This window comes from Leucopleurus acutus, assembly GCF_964270905.1.
Source record: "Leucopleurus acutus genome assembly, chromosome: 13".
NCBI lineage: Eukaryota > Metazoa > Chordata > Mammalia > Artiodactyla > Delphinidae > Leucopleurus > Leucopleurus acutus.
Genome location: NC_139155.1, coordinates 78,265,333 through 78,283,951, shown reverse-complemented (window position 1 = coordinate 78,283,951; position 18,619 = coordinate 78,265,333). Strand labels below are relative to the sequence as shown.

Below are 18,619 nucleotides of genomic sequence, written 5' to 3'. Positions count from 1 at the left end.
AAAAAGAGGTCCCTAATGGGTAATGATCGAATTCCTTATGGGAAACAATCCAATGTCATAATAAGCAGCAGCACAAAGTCTATATAACGCAAGGTTGAAAGGAACTGCCAAGAGAAACAGTTTTTTAAAAAGGAGAAAGACAGAAAGCAAGTCCTTAGTAAGTATAAATATGGGGTGACATTTATCTAATGCAATTTTTATCACCAATCTGTATTTACAAAGCATCTGTTATCATCTCAAGAGCCTCAAACTAATCCTATGTATTATCCATTTTTATACATTCACATGAAGCTAGAGTATTACAAACACCATCCTTGAGGTCCTCAGCTGCTGAATAGCAAGTGTTGTAAAATTCAGGGCAAATACACACTATTTCAGATCAAAGCCATATTTTGGCATGGTACATGGTCAATACAAAGGCACATTTTTAATTACTGGGAAAAGTGGAGAAAAAATGGCTAAAAGCAAGCTATTTCAAGTTACCTTAGACACGTGCCTATGTCTGAACTATTATTTTCCAACAGTTCTTAATTATAAACAATGATAACATTCCAATAAAGTGTCAATAGGCAAAGTGAACCAACCAGAGATTCAGACACCAAATTTTACATATATAAACTGGAAGCTCAAAATGTTGCTTCATGTCTACATAAGACTGGCAACCCTCTCGACTCTGTCCAGGTTGTGACAGACAGAGCTCTAGGAAAGATAAAAGCCAGAACGACAGCCAGACGTCACTTGGCTGCTAGAGACGTGTGTGTGGTTTTGCTTGGTGTCACTTGGCTCAGAGGGGATGGAGATGGAGGAAGTGCAGGAGACCAAACAGGACAACTGAGTACTTTTCAGGGAAAGAAGACACCTAGCACTTGGTGACATCAGACGATCCAGTTTTCCCTCCAACCACACTTGACAGAGAAGAAACATGGATACACAGTCACTGTTCCTTCCAGTCAAGGCAGGAGTTGCAACCTGAAAAGGCAGATCACCACAGTAGAAAACGGAAGGAGAGGCATTTAGGAGTGTTGAGAAAAACCTTGCCACAAAGAGGGGGCTTGATGTTTTTTAAAACCAAAACGGGGGGGGGGGGGCAGGAAATGGTCCTCTAATGTGAATAGTATGCTTTCTTACGCAAACTGAAGCGCTTCAGACTTATGAATCTTAAGTGACAGTGAGGAGGGACTTCACTGCAAAACACCACCATACTCCTGGGCATCTGATAAAAGCTTCTCGTGAGCTAACAGCTTAATGGTTAGCAGAGCTGGCACAAGGCTCCCAGTGAGCCCCCCGCTTGACTTTCTCCGGCAAGTTTTACCCGAGATGCTCTCCTTCACTAGATGGCAGTAAAGCGAATATATTCCTGGCAAATTATACCTAGACCTACATCTCAGGTTATAATGTGACCCTTCTGAACTCATGATGTCATCTGTTTTCAACACCCTTAACTCCCAGAGTGCAACTGTGGAGAAAGAGGACGGTCTAGGCCTCACAAAACAGGACTGGGATGCCGTCATAGCCTCGTCCCTTCTAGTCTTTTCCCTCAATGATAAACGTATAATTTGAGAGACATTCTAAAATTCTCGGAGCTCTCACAACAAACAAAAACAAAGAAACAAACACCATGCTTCCTAATCACTTATTATCAACCAACTTTCTAGATAACACCTCTTCTTCTAAATCCAAGGAAGACACACACTAAACCTCACCGCATTTCGGGAACGCTACCAGATCACAAAGAAAACACAGAGGCTGAGCTCTGAGAGAAAGAGACAGGTGGCTTATCGCAGAGATTGGTGGCTTCTCAGCACAAATTATTCTCAGGTTAAAGAAATGGGAAATTTTAGCCAGAAAAAATCAAAGTAAAGGTTGTATTTGAATTACATACTTAGTCACCGTTGAAGGAACTTCCACTTACCTGACCAGCAAAGAAAACCACTGTTTCTGGTATTTTCTGGGATGCTGCATATCACTGCTAGGTGGCCACATGACACCACAGAGAGGCACGAGGAAGGGCCAGAGTTAAGAGCTTGGTAAGTCAAAGATGCGGTAGGGAGGCTCAGAGAGTGCAGGGTCTCAGAAGTGCAAGGAGTTTTCCTTCTATACATACCTTCCCCAAGGTTTCCTCGGTGCTGGGACTGGTGTTAGGCTCTGAGGTTACAAACATGCTTAATACATGACCCCCACCATTTGAAAACAGTACAGGCAACAAGAAAAAACTCTTGATCTTTATCTTTATTTATGGCACTGACCGAAAAAAAGGAAGGTGCACTCAGGAGACTGGGTTTGAGGGATGGTTTAGAGACTTCAAGGCAAAAAGTTATATGGGAAAGAAGTTGAGGATTATGAAGGCATTTTTTTTTCTTTTTTTTTTTTTGAAGGCATTTTAAAACAATTTCTTTTTTAAAATTTTTTGGCTGTGCCACACGGCATTCAGGATCCTAGTTCCCCACCCATGGATTGAACCCGTGCCCCCTGCAGTGGAAGTGCAGAGTCTTAACCACTGGACTGCCAGGGAAGTCCCTAAAATAATTTCTTAATCTGGAAAAACTAAAAATCCATCCACCTAAATCCAGTAATTAAAATATTAAAAAACAGGCAGAAAACTAAACGGTACACACCAAAAGCCACAACGGGAACTGTGGTAGCATGCTGGGGTTTAGGTGGATTTCTCGTCTCCACTTTCTAATAGTTTTGCAAAGACAATGTGGTTTTACTACTGTTTTCATTTTTAACAGAAAGGGAAGGTCCACACATGCCATGAAAGAAACCAAAGTGACGCTATAATAGCCAAGCCACCAGAGTAGCGAGCGGGGGCTGCAGAAGGCAGCGCTGGGGCCCGGCTCTCCACGCGCCCCCCGCAGAAGCACAGCGGGGCAGGCAGGGCACGGGTGCCAGCCTCACTCCCCGGACCTTGCCGAGCCTCAGCTGCCTCACCCAGAATGAGTGTTTCGGAAGAGAATCTCTAAGTTCCTTCCGGGTTTCAAGCTGTATGATTCTAAGCTGGAAAAAACTAAGAAATCGGAGAACAGACAAAAGAAATTAGGAATTCCTCCAGCTTCCCACGTAACATGGAGTATACAGGTGGGGGGAAGGGAGTCTATCAAATGTTAATGCTTTTTTTCAGACTAAAAAAAAATGTATTAGTACTACAGAGCATTTAATGAAATATTATATATCACCTCTAGTTTTAAAAGACGCTTACAAATTAACTGAAAAAAAATACATGGCTGTGAGGTTAAGACAAAAATGCTTAGGCGAAGCCTCAAGGCCGCGTGATTAGCCGCCCTATAAGCTGCAGATAATCACCCCTCCGGAGGTGTGAGGAGGGTAGACGCTGGGGCAGAGCGGCAGTGGGGCGCTAATAGGCTAGCACCCCGTGGAACCTGTGGGAGGAGGCAAGGCTTGAGCTGGGCGCGAAAAAACGGGGACTGGGTTTCTTTCGGGGGTAATGAAAACGTTCTAGAATTAGATAATGGTGGGCAGTTACACAACCTTGTGAATATACTAAAAATCCCTGACTTACACAATTTAAAAGGGTGGATTTTATGGTATGGAAACAGCATCTCAAGTTAAAAAAAAGACATGGTCAGAGGTGACTAGGACAGTGTGGCAGGGCAGGGGGAGGGAACCAAAGGTGTCCTGGGAAGAGTAATGAGGAAAAAGGGAGGTTGGAAACAAATTTCAAAGGCTCCAAACATCAGGAAAAGGTAACTGGAAAACTATCACCCATGAGACAGGAAAGGAAGCAAACACTCATGGACAAGAGTGAAAGATCAAAAGCTTTGAGAATAACGTCTGTTTCCTCTGCTGGAAAAACAAGCCTCAGGTAAGAGGCGTCCCGGTCCTTTCACTGGACAGGGACTCGAGTGTCTCCGCGTTTCCGAGTGAATGCGCATCTGAAGGGTGCCCTGGTTCTGCGCGCAAAGAAGAGTAAGGCAGAGCCGAGACTGGGTTCGCCCTAAGCTTAAGTGTGACACAAATTAGTCTAAGCCTAAGCAATGCAGTTCCAATCCAGGAACATTTACACAAAAGGACTGAAAAGCTGGGAAGAAGCTGGGGCAAGATTCTGCAACATAATCTTCATCAATTATATAAAATACATTTTACAGGTTTAAATGCAAAAATGTCACATCGGTTAGCTGCAGATATAAAAAAACTAAGCGTCTGAACAGATTCTATTTGTGTAAAAAAATAGAGAAGAAGGAAGGGAAGAAGAAAAATAGGAGAAATGCAAGAGAAGTAAAAGAGAAGGAAATGGTGAGATGGCCACTGTCTCTTTAAGAAGCTCCTTGGAGATACATAACTGCAGAAAGCCTGGTGAATACAACATTGATTGGGAATGAGGTAACCACAAACACCGCTGTCTCAAATGAAAAGGGATTCAAGATCTGACCCAGAAAACAAGCATCGTAACCACCAGATAAAATTTTAATGATAAACACAAAATGCTCTATATACAAGCAAGATTGAAGTATCTGATGCTAGGCCATAAACGTAAGGTTCTCTTAGAAAGAGGGGCCATGAGGAGCCTCTCTGACCCACAGATCAAGTTTCATCTTATCGATCCACTAAACTCTGCCACCGCTTTGCTTTGTGCTGGCATAATCTGTAATGTTGAGCAGGCCTCGAGGGAACGGAGAGGCAGGAAAAGAAGGACTGGCATCTGGACTAGTGTCCAGATAAGAAATTCATAATTGGCTTTCGAGAATCGTCTCATTTCTAATTCCTTTTATGACTCTTTCAGTTCAATCTCAATAGTCTGTCCTCAAAGGCCCCTGACACACCAGGAGACTTCTCTAAGCTAGAATGATCACAGTCCCTTTGGGAGTTATTGAGGAATCTCAGAATTAGCAGGTGAAAAGGATCTTACCTAGCATGAGCTCTCAGGCCCATACTTAAGCAATGAGGGGCAGAAGCCTAGAGCCACACTGATAACTGAAGGGATAAAATTCTAGGTTTCTGGCCCATTAGTTTTTCTAAAAGTAATAGTTCTATAGCACTCCCAAGAAGGGTATTTACTGGCCTCGAAATCATGGCCAGTAAAACACAAGGTAATGGAAAGTGTTCCTCCTAAGGCTTATCTTGTTTGAAGCAAAATACTTTTACATAGGTATTACGGACCACAAAATATTAAAATAATCTGACTCTTGGAAATTTCAGTTAAGGAATGCTTCTGAAGGGAAGAGTTTTCTTTAAAGAAAAAGGCTCTCCTACTACTAAGCTGTTAAGTCCAAGGTTTGTTTTTGTTTGCTCCTCCAGGTAGAAAGCTCTTTTGGGTGTCTCACTGCAAAGTCAATCCAGACTCAGAAGTTTAAGTGTCCTGGTCTCTGTGGCATTAAGTACACAATGTGAGACTCTAGTTCAAGACATCTTGTTAATCCAAGAAGAAAGTCATCTTCTTATTATACATTAAAGAAACACATAAAAACATCTCTGTAATAAAATATGAAGAATTCATGAAAGTGGTTTTTGGAACAGAAGCCAAAGGAATTCACAGAAGTTAGAATTAAATTTCTCGGCAATGGAGACAAACAAAAAGCCTATTTCAGGACAAGTTAACTGCAAATACGAACTGTGTGGTGGGGAAGGAAGATTACCTGTGGCCACAGCCCTTCCTCATAATAAAGGCTTCAGAACAAGAGATCAAGAATAGCACCTGGGGCTTCCCTGGTGGCGCAGTGGTTGAGAGTCCGCCTGCCGATGCAGGGGACACGGGTTCGTGCCCTGGTCTGGGAAGATCCCACATGCCGCGGGGCGGCTGGGCCTGTGAGCCATGGCCGTTGAGCCTGCGGGTCCGGAACCTGTGTTCCACAACGGGAGAGGCCACAGCAGTGAGAGGCCCGCATACCGCAAAAAAAAAAAAAAAAAAAAAAAAGAATAGCACCTGTTTCTGCCAACACTTATTATTATTGCTTGACTTTTTTATGTCTTCATAAAATACAAACCGTTTGCCTTAATGAAAATCTAACAGAACATGCCATAAGAGTGATTTAAAAGCTCAAAAGATGCATGGACACAAATGGATTACAGAGCCGCTCCACACCACTAGCTTCAGAGCTCTCAACTACTGGAGGATACAGAGTCATGGAGATGGCCGATCTCCACGAGGGCTATAAGTGGGAAGGCATGCACTCCCAAGGGAGAATAAGGTGGCTGGGACGCAGAGGGTGGTCCATGAAAAGTGAAAGACCTTAGGATGAAGAATATTAACTGAAAAACTGTTTTCGCTTACCCAGCAATGACAACACCATCGTGAGAATGCACATCACATAAAACCGCGTCAGGAATGTGTTCCAGCTCACTCACGGCGCCTTTGCGATTCTGCATAAGAAAAGGGGGTGCAGTTTATACTACTCTCCGGATAGCCAGGAGACAAAGCATTTCGCTCTCAACTACATTCATGGCAGTTTTTTTACGGCATGGACTGTGTCCATAGTTATCAAGACATTCGAAAGGACAGAGACAACTAATATGTCAAGCTATGTATTTATGAGTTACAAACACACTGAATGAAACTACTGGGCACGGGATGCGCGAGACGAGGGCCCTGTCCTTGAGGGGATTACAGGATGTTAACCACTCCACTCCGCAGTGGGCTGCTAGTGAAGAAATGTATAAAGTGTATTTAAAAAGTCCAGTTCAGATGAGAGAAAGTAGTTAATGGTATTTTACCTGTTAACACCCCTTATAAATGCTCTCAGAATAAAATGAAAAAGTATATACAACAAGATAAAAATCAGGATGGGGAAAAGAAAAGACATTGTTTCTGACTGAGAGGTCAGAGGTTCATGGAAAGGGTATTTAAAGGAAACCCTAAAACCCATAACACAGCTGCTCCTGAGGAGGGAACTAGGTGGTAGGTGGAGAGAGGTGAGAAAGAGATGTATTTTCCAGTATATGCCCTTTTATGACTTTTGATTTACTGCATCACGATTATTTACTGATTCAAAATATGTATAAATAAAATAATTATTTTTAAAATAAAGGGAATCTTGAAGAATAGAAAGTATTTACATGTGGGATGTTGGGAAGGGCAGGGCAGGACAGTTAAGCCAAAAAGCAAGCGTGAATAAAAGGTATTCAAGAATACCAAGCCATCAAAAAATACATACACATAACGGAATTGCTTTGCTGTACACCTGAAACAATACTGTAAGTCAACTATATACTTCAATTAAAAAAAATACCAAGCCATCCATAATTTCAACTTTGCTGTACCAGCACAAGGATTAGAAATAGTGTGTGTAAGTGGCAAGCACAGTTCTTAGCACACAGCAGGTTTTCAATAAATGGTAGTTACTATTTATATTATTAGGAGACAGATGATGACATCCGTTCCATTAAAACCAACGTTTATTAAGCAGCTGTACTCCAGGCACTGTGCAAGACGACCTACATGGTGATCTCACTGAACTCGAGGACCAAGTCCAAGGCTGAGGGACACAACTGGACACATCCAAGTGGGGCTGTCCTGCTAGTGGAGACGTGGGGATGGAAGGACTTGAGAATCATCTGTTCGAGGGCCATAGCCAAAATGACAAGAACAGCAAAGCTCTTTTGAGGGACAAGCTATTGAAAGAAAAGGAGAGGGCCTGTGTGCTCACGTCCTCCACTAAGTTTCATCACGTGGCTTCCTCCCCATCAAGGGCTCCAACCCCACACTGGTATTCTGGATTAGAGAGATCCTAGAATGCTACAGTGAAATGAGTGTATGCAAACACCAGGGAAAGGAACATCATTTGCACGCTGGCTCTGAACTGCAGGTCCAGGTAAGTTCCTGCAGGTCCAGGTAAGTTCCTGCATTCACAGGTCATCCCCTGTGTGGAAGTACTGAGAACCCTGGGGTCCCTTCTCAGCTTCCTCCAACACCAACCTAGGAGATGCCAAACCAAATCACCTTCCCAACCCATCCTGAGGTTGACCATGAATAGCACCAAACCACAGCATCTGCGTGCCAAGGCCAATGCTAACTGAGCAGCAGACACAGGCCACGCACTGTGGGAGGAGTGTTAGATATATCATTAGACAGTCATCCTCACGACGGCGCAAAGAGCGCAGCTACTCTCAGCTCCACATTAGAGATGAGAAATCAGAGGCACACAAAGGGAAAGCATCTTGCTCTGCACTACCTTTCATGTTTTCATAAGAATTCCTTTCATTCTAGAATCACAAGAATCCCATCACTACAGTTAATGCAAGAGTCATCATTTGACATTTTACTTCTGTAGTCCTCACAGGTATAACAGTGCAGGAAATGGGCCCGAGACACTCCACAGAGAAGCCTCCCTCCAGTCTCCCTGCAGTTTGACTCCAGGTCATTCAAGCAACGACCTCCTATTGAGCACTTAAACACATGGCTTTGGGTTTGTTGGAGAAGAACAACAGAACAGATGTTCAGTTGGATTGTACGTAATCTGTATACTGGCATTAAGTGCCGGATGCTATGCGGCGGGTCTTTAAACCCCTTCACTTCGGCCCCCTCCAGCCTGGATGAGGAGGGGGTACCTGCTTCCCTCCCTAGCTTTCTAATACCAAAGAGGAAACAAAGAACTCAGCTGCTGCTTTCTCTCTTAGAATCTGACATTTATGAATTCAAGCCAGGGTACATGGAATATCTCCAGCTCTCATGCTCACGAATCTCAAAAGTATCCCTCCTTCCCAGACAGAAAGGCCCTAGTAAACGCCTCACTCTCAAGCTTTCCTTAAATTATGGCTCCTCCTGCCAGGGTCAGACCCCCTGCTTTCCGGTCCCCAGCCTGTCTAAGCAGCTTTGGCAAACCCAATGCCTGCTTTCACTTATGTCCTTCACACAGACATAACCAAGCAAATGGGCAAGAGGGCGAGGGGGCCCTCCACGCGAGTTTATTACCTGGAGTGGGTACACAGAGCGGGGGCCAGAGGGGTCTGTACTTAGTGGTGGGTCTTCATGGCCGAGGATGGCTATGCTAATCCTCGTTAGAAGGATGGTTCTCACCAGGGCTGATTTTGCCCTCAGGGGACATCGGACTGGTCTGAAGACTTTTTGGTTGTCAGAGCTGAGGGGAGGAAGAGAATGCTTCTGGCATATACTGGGGAGAGGCTGGACATGCTGCGGAAGATCCTGCAATGCCCAGGACAGGCCTCACCGCAAAGTATTGGTCCCAGATGGCACTAGTGCTGGGGTTGAGAAACCCGAGTTAGAGGAACACTACGTCTTATTAGCTTTGCTAGGAACTGTGACGCTGCCCAGATCAAGAGTATCGGTCACTAATCAGGTTATGAGGTGACTGGGGACAGACATGCACATAGGCAATATGTCACTATCAGTAATGAGCAAAAGCTTGTTAATCTCAAAGTCTATTAGGATTGACCTTTACAGGAGGGGAAAGAATACAGTTCTGTCCCTTCCTTCCAACTGAATATCCAGCTACCCAGGTGGGAAGAAACGAGCACCACACTGCTGTCTCGTCATGCCTTAAACAGCTTTATGTAACACTGTTCTTGACAGTTATTTTCTACAGAAACACTGTTCTGTGCAAATTCATAGCTGTGATCTAATATTTCTGTAGAAATTTTGAAGTGATAAATGTTATGGAAGCAAGCCAATAGGTTATGTGAGGGAAGAGAAGACAGTACTTAGAGATGCTTAATGATCTCCCTCTTAGAATTTACTGGAGATAGCATTTTCAGCCCCTCTTTTGTATTCAGGTGGTGCTTTCTTGGTCCATCCAGGGAGACGGTGGCAGTGAAAAGGGGCTGCACTGAGCACTAGCCTAAAGACCCCGACCACCAGAGGCGAGGGGACCGGATCCTCAGTCTCGCCCCTCCTCTCCCAGAGGACAACAGGACGCTCCCAAAGAGTGTGCTTGAAAACAAGGGCAGATACTCTAATGGGCAACAAAAGGGGCAACAAATCACCAACAGCTGAAGGGACGCTCACCATCCTCCTCCTCTCCTTGTTTTTGGCAGTTAATCTCAGGATGAAATTGGAAGGACTCGGGTGTTTAATCCCAGGCTTGGATTCCTGTGTCCTTGCAGGCTATTCCCCTACAGGTAATGATATTGGCCACTGCCTACCTTCCAGTTGGTTCTTAACATGTGTTCCTTGGCTCGGCACTCTTGGAAGATGAGCTTCCAGCAAGAATAATCGGAGATGCTGCTCTCGGGAAGGTGCCCTTCCTGCTGGCACAGCCGGTACCAGAGTACTTCATCTTCTGCAATCACCTTCCACGTCTTGCTCACCTAAAACAGCAGAAGTGACACAAATGTCAAATTCTGCAATTAGAGAAGTCCCTTGTCATCCAAAAATCAATCAACACCTTTATTACTGCCCTGGGTTTATGGCAGTATAAAATGTCTCATTAACAAAACACTCTGAGGCGAAAAAAATACAAGCAAATGTTTCCTGTTTTATCTTTCAAGATCTCAAAATTGTTGTACTACCATCTAATATCACATTTTAAACTACTTGGTTAAATTATTTTATATATATATGTATAAAATATAAAGAGAAAAAATACATAAAAGGCATAAAATACACACTGTAACACGTTAATAGATATAAAATCATACACAGCTTTTCAGAACAGAATCTCTTTACTTTTCACCAATAAGCACTTGTCTTTCCATCTTATAGAGCTACAGACCCATGACCTCTGAAGTAAAGAGCTGTAATAAAATATCCATAACCCAAAACTTCTGGTCATATGAGAAATTCAGATTTATACTACGTGCAAAAACTTAGATTTCAAATGTGTAGATTAAAAAATTATTTAACAGAAAACTCAAGCAATTATCTAGGATGGTAAGATCTGATATAGAGAAATTAATATTATGACTGGACTGAATTTCAAATCCCAACAGTATCCAGAGGAAATGGCCATTTTAGCTATTAGTGTTTGTTTGTTTGTTTGTTTTACCACCAATGTCTTTTTTTTTACATCTTTTTTTGGAGTATAATTGCTTTACAATGGTGTGTTAGTTTCTGCTTTATAACACAGTGTATCAGTTATACGTATGTTCCCATATCTCTTCCCTCTTGCGTCTCCCTCTCTCCCACCCTCCCTATCCCACCCCTCTAGGTGGTCACAAAGCACCGAGCTGATCTCCCTGTGCTATGCGGCTGCTTCCCACTAGCTACCTATTTTACATTTTGTAGTATATATATGTCCATGCCACTCTCTCACTTTGTCCCAGCTTACCCTTCCTCCTCCCCATATCCTCAAGTCCATTCTCTAGTAGGTCTGTGTCTTTATTCCTATCTTACCCCTAGGTTCTTCATGACATTTTTTTTCTTAGATTCCATAAATATGTGTTAGCATACTGTATTTGTCTTTCTCTTTCTGACTTACTTCACTCTGTATGACAGACTCTAGGTCCATCCACCTCACTACAAATAACTCAATTTCGTTTCTTTTTATGGCTGAGTAATATTCCATTATATATATGTGCCACATCTTCTTTATCCATTCATCCGATGATGGACACTTAGGTTGTTTCCATCTCCGGGCTATTGTAAATAGAGCTGCAATGAACATTGTGGTACATGACTCTTTTTGAATTATGGTTTTCTCAGGGTATATGCCCAGTAGTGGGATTGCTGGGTCATATGATACTTCTATTTGTAGTTTTTTGAGGAACCTCCATACTGTTCTCCATAGTGGCTGTACCAATTCACATTCCCACCAGCAGTGCAACAGTGTTCCCTTTTCTCCACACCCTAGCTATTAGTGCTTTGTCTTCCAACCCTAACTTTGGGGAAGGATGGATTTACTTCATCATGGGATAATGTACAAAGCTGGGCAGACTGCAAAAGATGGACTCTGCTCGCAAAATGAGAAACTGATCCAGCAGATCAACATGATCTGAGGTCTGCAACACATTCTGCTTACTGTCCACCCAAAGGCTGAGCCTCACTTCTAAGAAAGTAAGAGTCATGACCAGTGGTTCATGGTAACTTGTGCTCCTTAACACTCCCTTGGGGCCACTTCAAGACATCAAATACCCAGACAAGAGAGAACATGAGACAAAGAGAGAGCACACAGCATGTGCACGGCAGACTCTCATTACACACGGGTGCCTCATCTGAGAAATACCAATAGGGAGTTAGCTTCCAGGACTACAGAGTTGAAGATCTCCGAAAATCTGCTCCTCCACAAAACCAACAAGAATACTGCCAAAAATTGTCAAAATCAACTTTTTCAGAACTCTAGAAATTAACCAAAGGCTTGCAACGTTCTGAGAAGCATCTATTCAAGAAAAATGGCTGAATCTTGGTAAGAATAGCAACCTTTGTATTGTTTTCACTTGCATTAATCCCATCCTCATCCTCTAGCTCCATGGTAGCCTTGAAAACCAACAGCCTCCAACTATAGCAGCTGTAAAAACCAGCAGTCTAGCAGCTCCCAGAGAGGCCAAATGGGTTTATACCTCTCCGAAAGTACCATCCCCAGAGAACCGTCACTATTTGGCCTGTCTGGCAGCTTGCTAGAAAGCTCTGTTCTCGAGGCTTGTCTTTATCTAATCTGACTTAGATCTAACTCTGTCCTATATTCAGGGCATTTGTCAGAAAAAAATAAGGGACAACTGTTTAACAGTGCAGCTGCCTGACATGGCACTACCAAGTAGGGCTAAAAGGAGACTAATCGAAAGCCTTAAAAGGAAAACCTGGGGAGTGGGATACCCCATTATAAATATATTCAAAATACTAAAGGGAAGCATATCTAAAGAAATAAACTTATGAGCAAAATGTCTCACAAAGTAGAGAATATTGACAAAGAAACAATATTTTATTTTTTTTTAAAAGAACCAAACAGGGCTTCCCTGGTGGCACAGTGGTTGAGAGTCCGCCTGCCAATGCAGGGAACACGGGTTCGAGCCCTGGTCTGGGAAGATCCCACATGCCACGGAGCAACTAAGCCCATGTGCCACAACTACTGAGCCTGCGCTCTAGAGCCCACGAGCCACAACTACTGAAGCCCACACACCTAGAGTCCGTGCTCCACAAGAGAAGCCACCACAATGAGAAGCCCGTGCACCACAACAAAGAGTAGCCCCCGCTCGCCACAACTAGAGAAAGCCTGCATGCAGCAACGAAGACCCAACATACTTAAATAAATAAACTTCTTTAAAAAAAAAAAAAAAAAAAAAAGAAGATAGTAATATAGGAAAAGAGGAACAAAAAAAACATACTGACAGCTCCTTAAATGGCTGAAGGCAGCCATCACATTTCCCCTTAGTCACTTCTTCACTGGTCTAAACACACCCATTTTCTCCAACTAATTGTCATAGGACTAGCTCCGCTACCCATTATCTCTGAAATGTACCCTAGTATTTATGCATCTCTGGTGTCCCTCTTCAAAAGTGATACTCAGGACTAAACAATACCCCAGATATAGACTGTCAAGTGCCATGAACAGAAGGATTTTATCAGATACTAATTTGCTACTTCACTTGAAGATACATCCTCATGGTTACAGAACATATGGTCCAGAGCTTCTGGAGTCTGTTTATTTTATTAAATATTTAAGGCAAACAAATAGGTATATATCACAAACACCCATGGATACACCACCCTGCTTAAGAAATATTACCAATAAGCTTAAAACTCCTGTGCATCTCCCAGTGTCCACATCCTTTTCTCGCCAACAGTAACCTCAGTTCGGTATTTATCAATCTTCAGAGTCTTTAAATACAAGTTGCAATTAAAGAAAAATAAATTCCCCATTTCTTACTCTCACACGATTATGTCTTAAACTTCAATTCTTAACTTTCTAAACTTTCTATCCATTTTAAATCCCAGCTCATCACACATACCCACCCCCAGCATTTTATATCATTTTTGCATCTCAATTCTGTTATCCATTGTAGGTATGCTACTTTTCCTTTACATAAGTCATCAGCAAAATACAGTCTGTGGGGCTTCATGTCTTAATTATTTTAAAAAATTAACCAGGATAGGGCTGAGGACGGAGCCCGTGGCAAACCACTAGAGCCCTCCCCCAAGGCTGCCATGGATCCATCAAGCAGCCCACCCCAGGCACGGCCGCAGCATCAGTTACAAATCCACTTAACCACACTGTCATCCCACACTTCTCCATCTTAGCCATAAGGGCATCGGGGAAACAAACCCTCATCTGATCACAAGTGGTCAGGAAATAAAGAATGGGATAATGACTCGGTAACACTGGAGTTCCAGTTTCGACTAGACAGAACACCATGGTTTTATTTTTGGCATGTTTGGTCCACAGCTGAGCCTGTCCATGACACTGGGTGGTGTCTGTCCATCTGTCTGTGCCAAAGTGAGTCTCAGCACTAGGCAATCATGAAGCACAGACAGGGACAGACCAACATCAGCTGTGATGGAGCCAGGCTACAGCTCAAATAGCTCCAGAGCAGAGTATTTCTGCCACAGGTCCCTGCAATTCAGGGTTAAATAAAGTATAAGGGAGAACACACAGACACCCTCATGGCTTCTCAAAGGCACAAAGTGCTAGCTAACCACACGGCAGTTTACTCTGATCCCTGGGATACATCAGCCCTTTTTTGTAAAAATTATAAAATGTAAAATTTTGTAGAATTTATGAAATGTAACTACTAGATGAAAGACCCAGACTCATTATTTCACTACACAGACCAGCACTTCCTAAAGCATATTCAATAGAATGGCAGCTCCTTAGGGTATTAATAAGTTATTTTAAAAAAGGATTCCACGGTCACATGAGTTTGGAGAACACTGGTTTAAACAAAACTAAGCAGGACTCTTCACTGCAGAACTTCTCAGAGCTTTTAGCAGACTGACACATGTTGCATATCTCTAAGAAGGAAATATAAGAGGCTGCATTCCTCGAACTTATCTGGCTCCTGAACTCTTCTTACAAGGAGTGTCTCAAAAGCCCAGTGTCCTCCAGAAGACACCTTACAGAACATTGATATGGGTATCAGTCAGTCAATTAAAACATACGTTGGGCACCAACTGTATGCGGGCACTAAGGCCAGCAATTCTTATCTACTTTCCACCTCAACCTGCCAAACTGACACCTTTGCAGGTGGGTGACACCCCACGGACATGACCAGATTGGGGCCGCCTGCCCATGGCTGGGGAAGCTAGAGGGAAAAGTTCTGGTCTCTGCCCTTACAGTCGAGTTGGATCACAAGACTGGCCCCCGACAGCGGGTAATCTTTGCAATTCTGCAGTCCAAAAATTAGCTACAAGGCTGCACTTTGTTAGATGAAGCCAGTGAATCATCATCATTTCAGGAGAATCCAAATTCAATGCTCAGTGACTACAAACTAGAATATCCCAATTAAACATTCTGGATGAGTTTTAATGAGTACTAAACTGTACAAATTCCAGCCACTTTAAAATAGAGAAACTTTTCAGAGACTTTCAAGAACTCTCAAATACATGTCAGACCTTAAAAATCTTGGAAGCTGAAAACATTTTTTTACATCAGCTTCGAAGAAAATGTCAAATTGTCTTAAATAACACAGTCTGAAATTTGTACAACAGGGTTACGGGATAAAAACCTGAGAACAAAACATTGATGTTTCGGTGCATCAGCCCCACCACTAACCCCTAGACCACAGGGCCTCTTCTGTAGAAAATAATATTCAGGATAAAGTTTAATCCTGGAAAACAAACAATAAAGCTCTTTGAGGGATTTATAAAAGCTAGAGGTGAGAATTACTTCCAAAAAGGGATCAGGATTGTATCTACGATCAGGTATTGAACACAGAAATGTGCCAACAATTTCTTTAGCAAATGATAAAGAGAGGGTTGCCTTTTTATTCTTCTTGTAAAGGAGAACAAAAATGATAGGCTTTAAGAATTTCTTTCAATCCTGAAGGGGAAAAAAATCAACAAGAAAAACACCTAGTCAAACTTTCACAAGTAAATTTTAAAGAGTCTCACCAAAAGGAAATCTAATTGTTTTGATTTCTTAAATTACATTAAATCTAGAAAGTTTACGAGCCTGAATTTTCCAAAGGCCTAATGGTCTTTCTTTAATACACCAGGATTGGACTGGCCCTGCCCAGTAAAAGCCCCACTGAGTGAGCCTCAGCTGCAAGAATTTGCTAATAAAAGTGTCTCCAGCATTTTGCTTTATAGCACCACTATGAATTGCAGCATTAAAAGAAAAAAAATAAAAAAGCCCTTGACTCAAAAACTAGCTTTATTAACTCTGCCTGGATTAAGGTTACCAGTGAGGCCCACAACAGGGGAAAAAGTGTCACTGTTCCAGTCACACAATGACATAATGAAGTCTACCTGGGGAGGACACACCACTGACCTCCCATTGCTAAACCCAGCAGTCTCTTCTCAGTCCTCCTCTCACTTGACCACTTATTACCTTTGATCACTTTCACCTCCTTGAAAATTGCCCTCCCTTGGTTCAGAGGACTGTGCACGCTAGGTTTCTTCCCAGCTCACAGGTACCGCCTTCTCAGTCTGCTTATCGTCTACTCACTGTCTGTGCCAGGGCCCAACCCCTAATCTCCTCCTCTATCTACACTCACTTTCCTGATGATCTCGTTCAGTTTCCTGGCTTTAAATACCATTCATGTGCTGACGGCTCCAAATTGACATCTTCAACCCTGAGTTCAACCCAGAACTCATCTGCAGCCTCACATTCAAGTACTGATCTTCCCCCCAAACTTGCTCATCCCACCATTTTCCCCTCATTAGTAATGGTAACCTCATCCACCCAGTTGCTCAGGCCAAACACCCTGGAGTCCTGTTGACTCTTCCTCCTCTCCCCACACCCAACCCATCAGCAACCCTGACTCCACCCACTTCTACCAGCACAGTCCTGTTCCAAACCACCATGTAGCCTTCAAACTGGTCTCCTTGCTGCCGGCCTTGTTCCCCGGCATATTCTTCACATGGCAGGGAAAATGATCCCTTTTAACATATAAGTCAGACCTTGTCACTCCTCTGATTAAAACACTTCAATGGCTTCCCATCTCATTCAGAATAAAAGTTCAAGTTCTGTTAACAGATTAAGTGCCTTCTGAATTTGGACCATCTCTCCTTCTCTTAGCCCTGTCTGCTCACTACATCCCTGTGTTAGTTTCCTATTGATATTCTAACAACTTATCACAAACTTATGGCTTTAAATGACACACATTTATTCTCTTACAGTTCTGGGGGCCAGAAGTCTAAAATCAAGGTGTTGGGGGAAACTCCCTGGTGGTCCACGTTTCCACTGCAGGAGGCACGGGTTCAATCCCAGGTCGGGGAACTAAGACCCCATAAGCTGCACAGCGTGGCCAAAAAATAAAATAAAATCAAGGTGTTGGCAGCAGGGTTGCATTCCTCCTGGAGGCTTCAGGGGACGATCTGTTTCTTTACCTTTTCCAGCTTTGAGGGGCCACGTACATTCCTTCGCTTGCAGCCCCTTCCTCCATTTTCAAAGCCAGCAACATAGCATCTCCTCTCCTCTCTGACCTCCTGCCTCCCTCTAAGGAGCTCTGTAGTCACAATGAACCCACCTGGATAATCCAAGATCACTCCATGTGAAGATCCTTAACTTACATCTGCAAAGGTCTTTTTACCATAAAAGATAACGTAGTCACAGGCCTGAGGATTAGGGCATGAACATCTCAGGGAGGCCATTACACAGCCTAGGCCAGTCTGACCTTCCTGCTGTTCCTCACACAACAGGTACACTCACCTCAAAGCCTCTGCACCTGCTATTCCCCTCTGCCAGAGATCAGCCCAGCTTCCTTCTTCCTTCCTTCAGGTCTCTGCTGAAAGGTCACCTTCTCTATGAAGTCTTCCCTGGCCACCCCAGATGATGCAACCCCCAACATCATCTCTGCGTCTCATTTTTCTCCATAGCACTTACCACCATCAGATATATTCTATATTTAATGATGTATTTACTGCACATAATGTAAAGCTTTCCAAAAGGCAGGGGTTTTTATGTTTTGTTCACCGTCTAGAATGGTACATGGCACATAGTAGGCCCTCTGTAAATAACCGAATGAGAAGAATAAGTCCAATTTTTTTTTTAAGTTCAACACCTAAAAAAACTGGATTGCTGGGCATATACCCAGAGAAAACCATAATTCAAGAAGACACACGCACCCCAATGTTCACTGCAGCACTATTTACAATAGCCAGGTCATGCATGGATGCAACCTAAATGCCCATCGACAGACAAATGGATAAAGAAGATGTGGTACATATATACAATGGAATGTTACTCAGCCATAAAAAGGAATGAAATTGGATCATTTGTAGACACATGGATGGATCTAGAGACTGTCATACAGAGTGAAGTAAGTCAGAAATAGAAAAACAAATATCGCATATTAACGCATATATGTGGAACCTAGAAAAATGGTACAGATGAACCAGTGTGCAAGGCACAAATAGAGACACAGATGTAGAGAACAAATGTATGGACACCAAGGGGGGAAAGCGGTGGCGGGGGGTGGTGGTGGTGTGATGAATTGGGAGGTTGGGATTGACATGTATACACTAATATATATAAAATAGATAACTAATAAGAACCTGCTGTATAAAAAATAAAATAAAATTCAAAAATTATGAAAAAACTGGATTGGTTTTATTTTCAAAGGTCAGCTCCTGGCATGTGCTGCTCTCAGAAGGCTTTGACTTTCTTATTCAAATATA

At 43.0% G+C, this 18,619-nt stretch overlaps 1 protein-coding gene across 1 annotated transcript in view; it reads right to left on the bottom strand.

Moving 5' to 3' along the window:
• FBXW8 (F-box and WD repeat domain containing 8) overlaps positions 1–18,619 on the bottom strand; it is a 114,308-nt gene that overhangs the window by 76,459 nt on the left and 19,230 nt on the right. Inside the window, exons 3-4 of the mRNA XM_082852950.1 lie at positions 10,054–10,218; positions 6,230–6,318 (exon numbers count right to left, since the gene is read on the bottom strand). Coding sequence (XP_082709076.1) covers positions 6,230–6,318; positions 10,054–10,218 — 254 coding nt within the window. The remainder of the gene's footprint in view (positions 1–6,229; positions 6,319–10,053; positions 10,219–18,619) is intronic.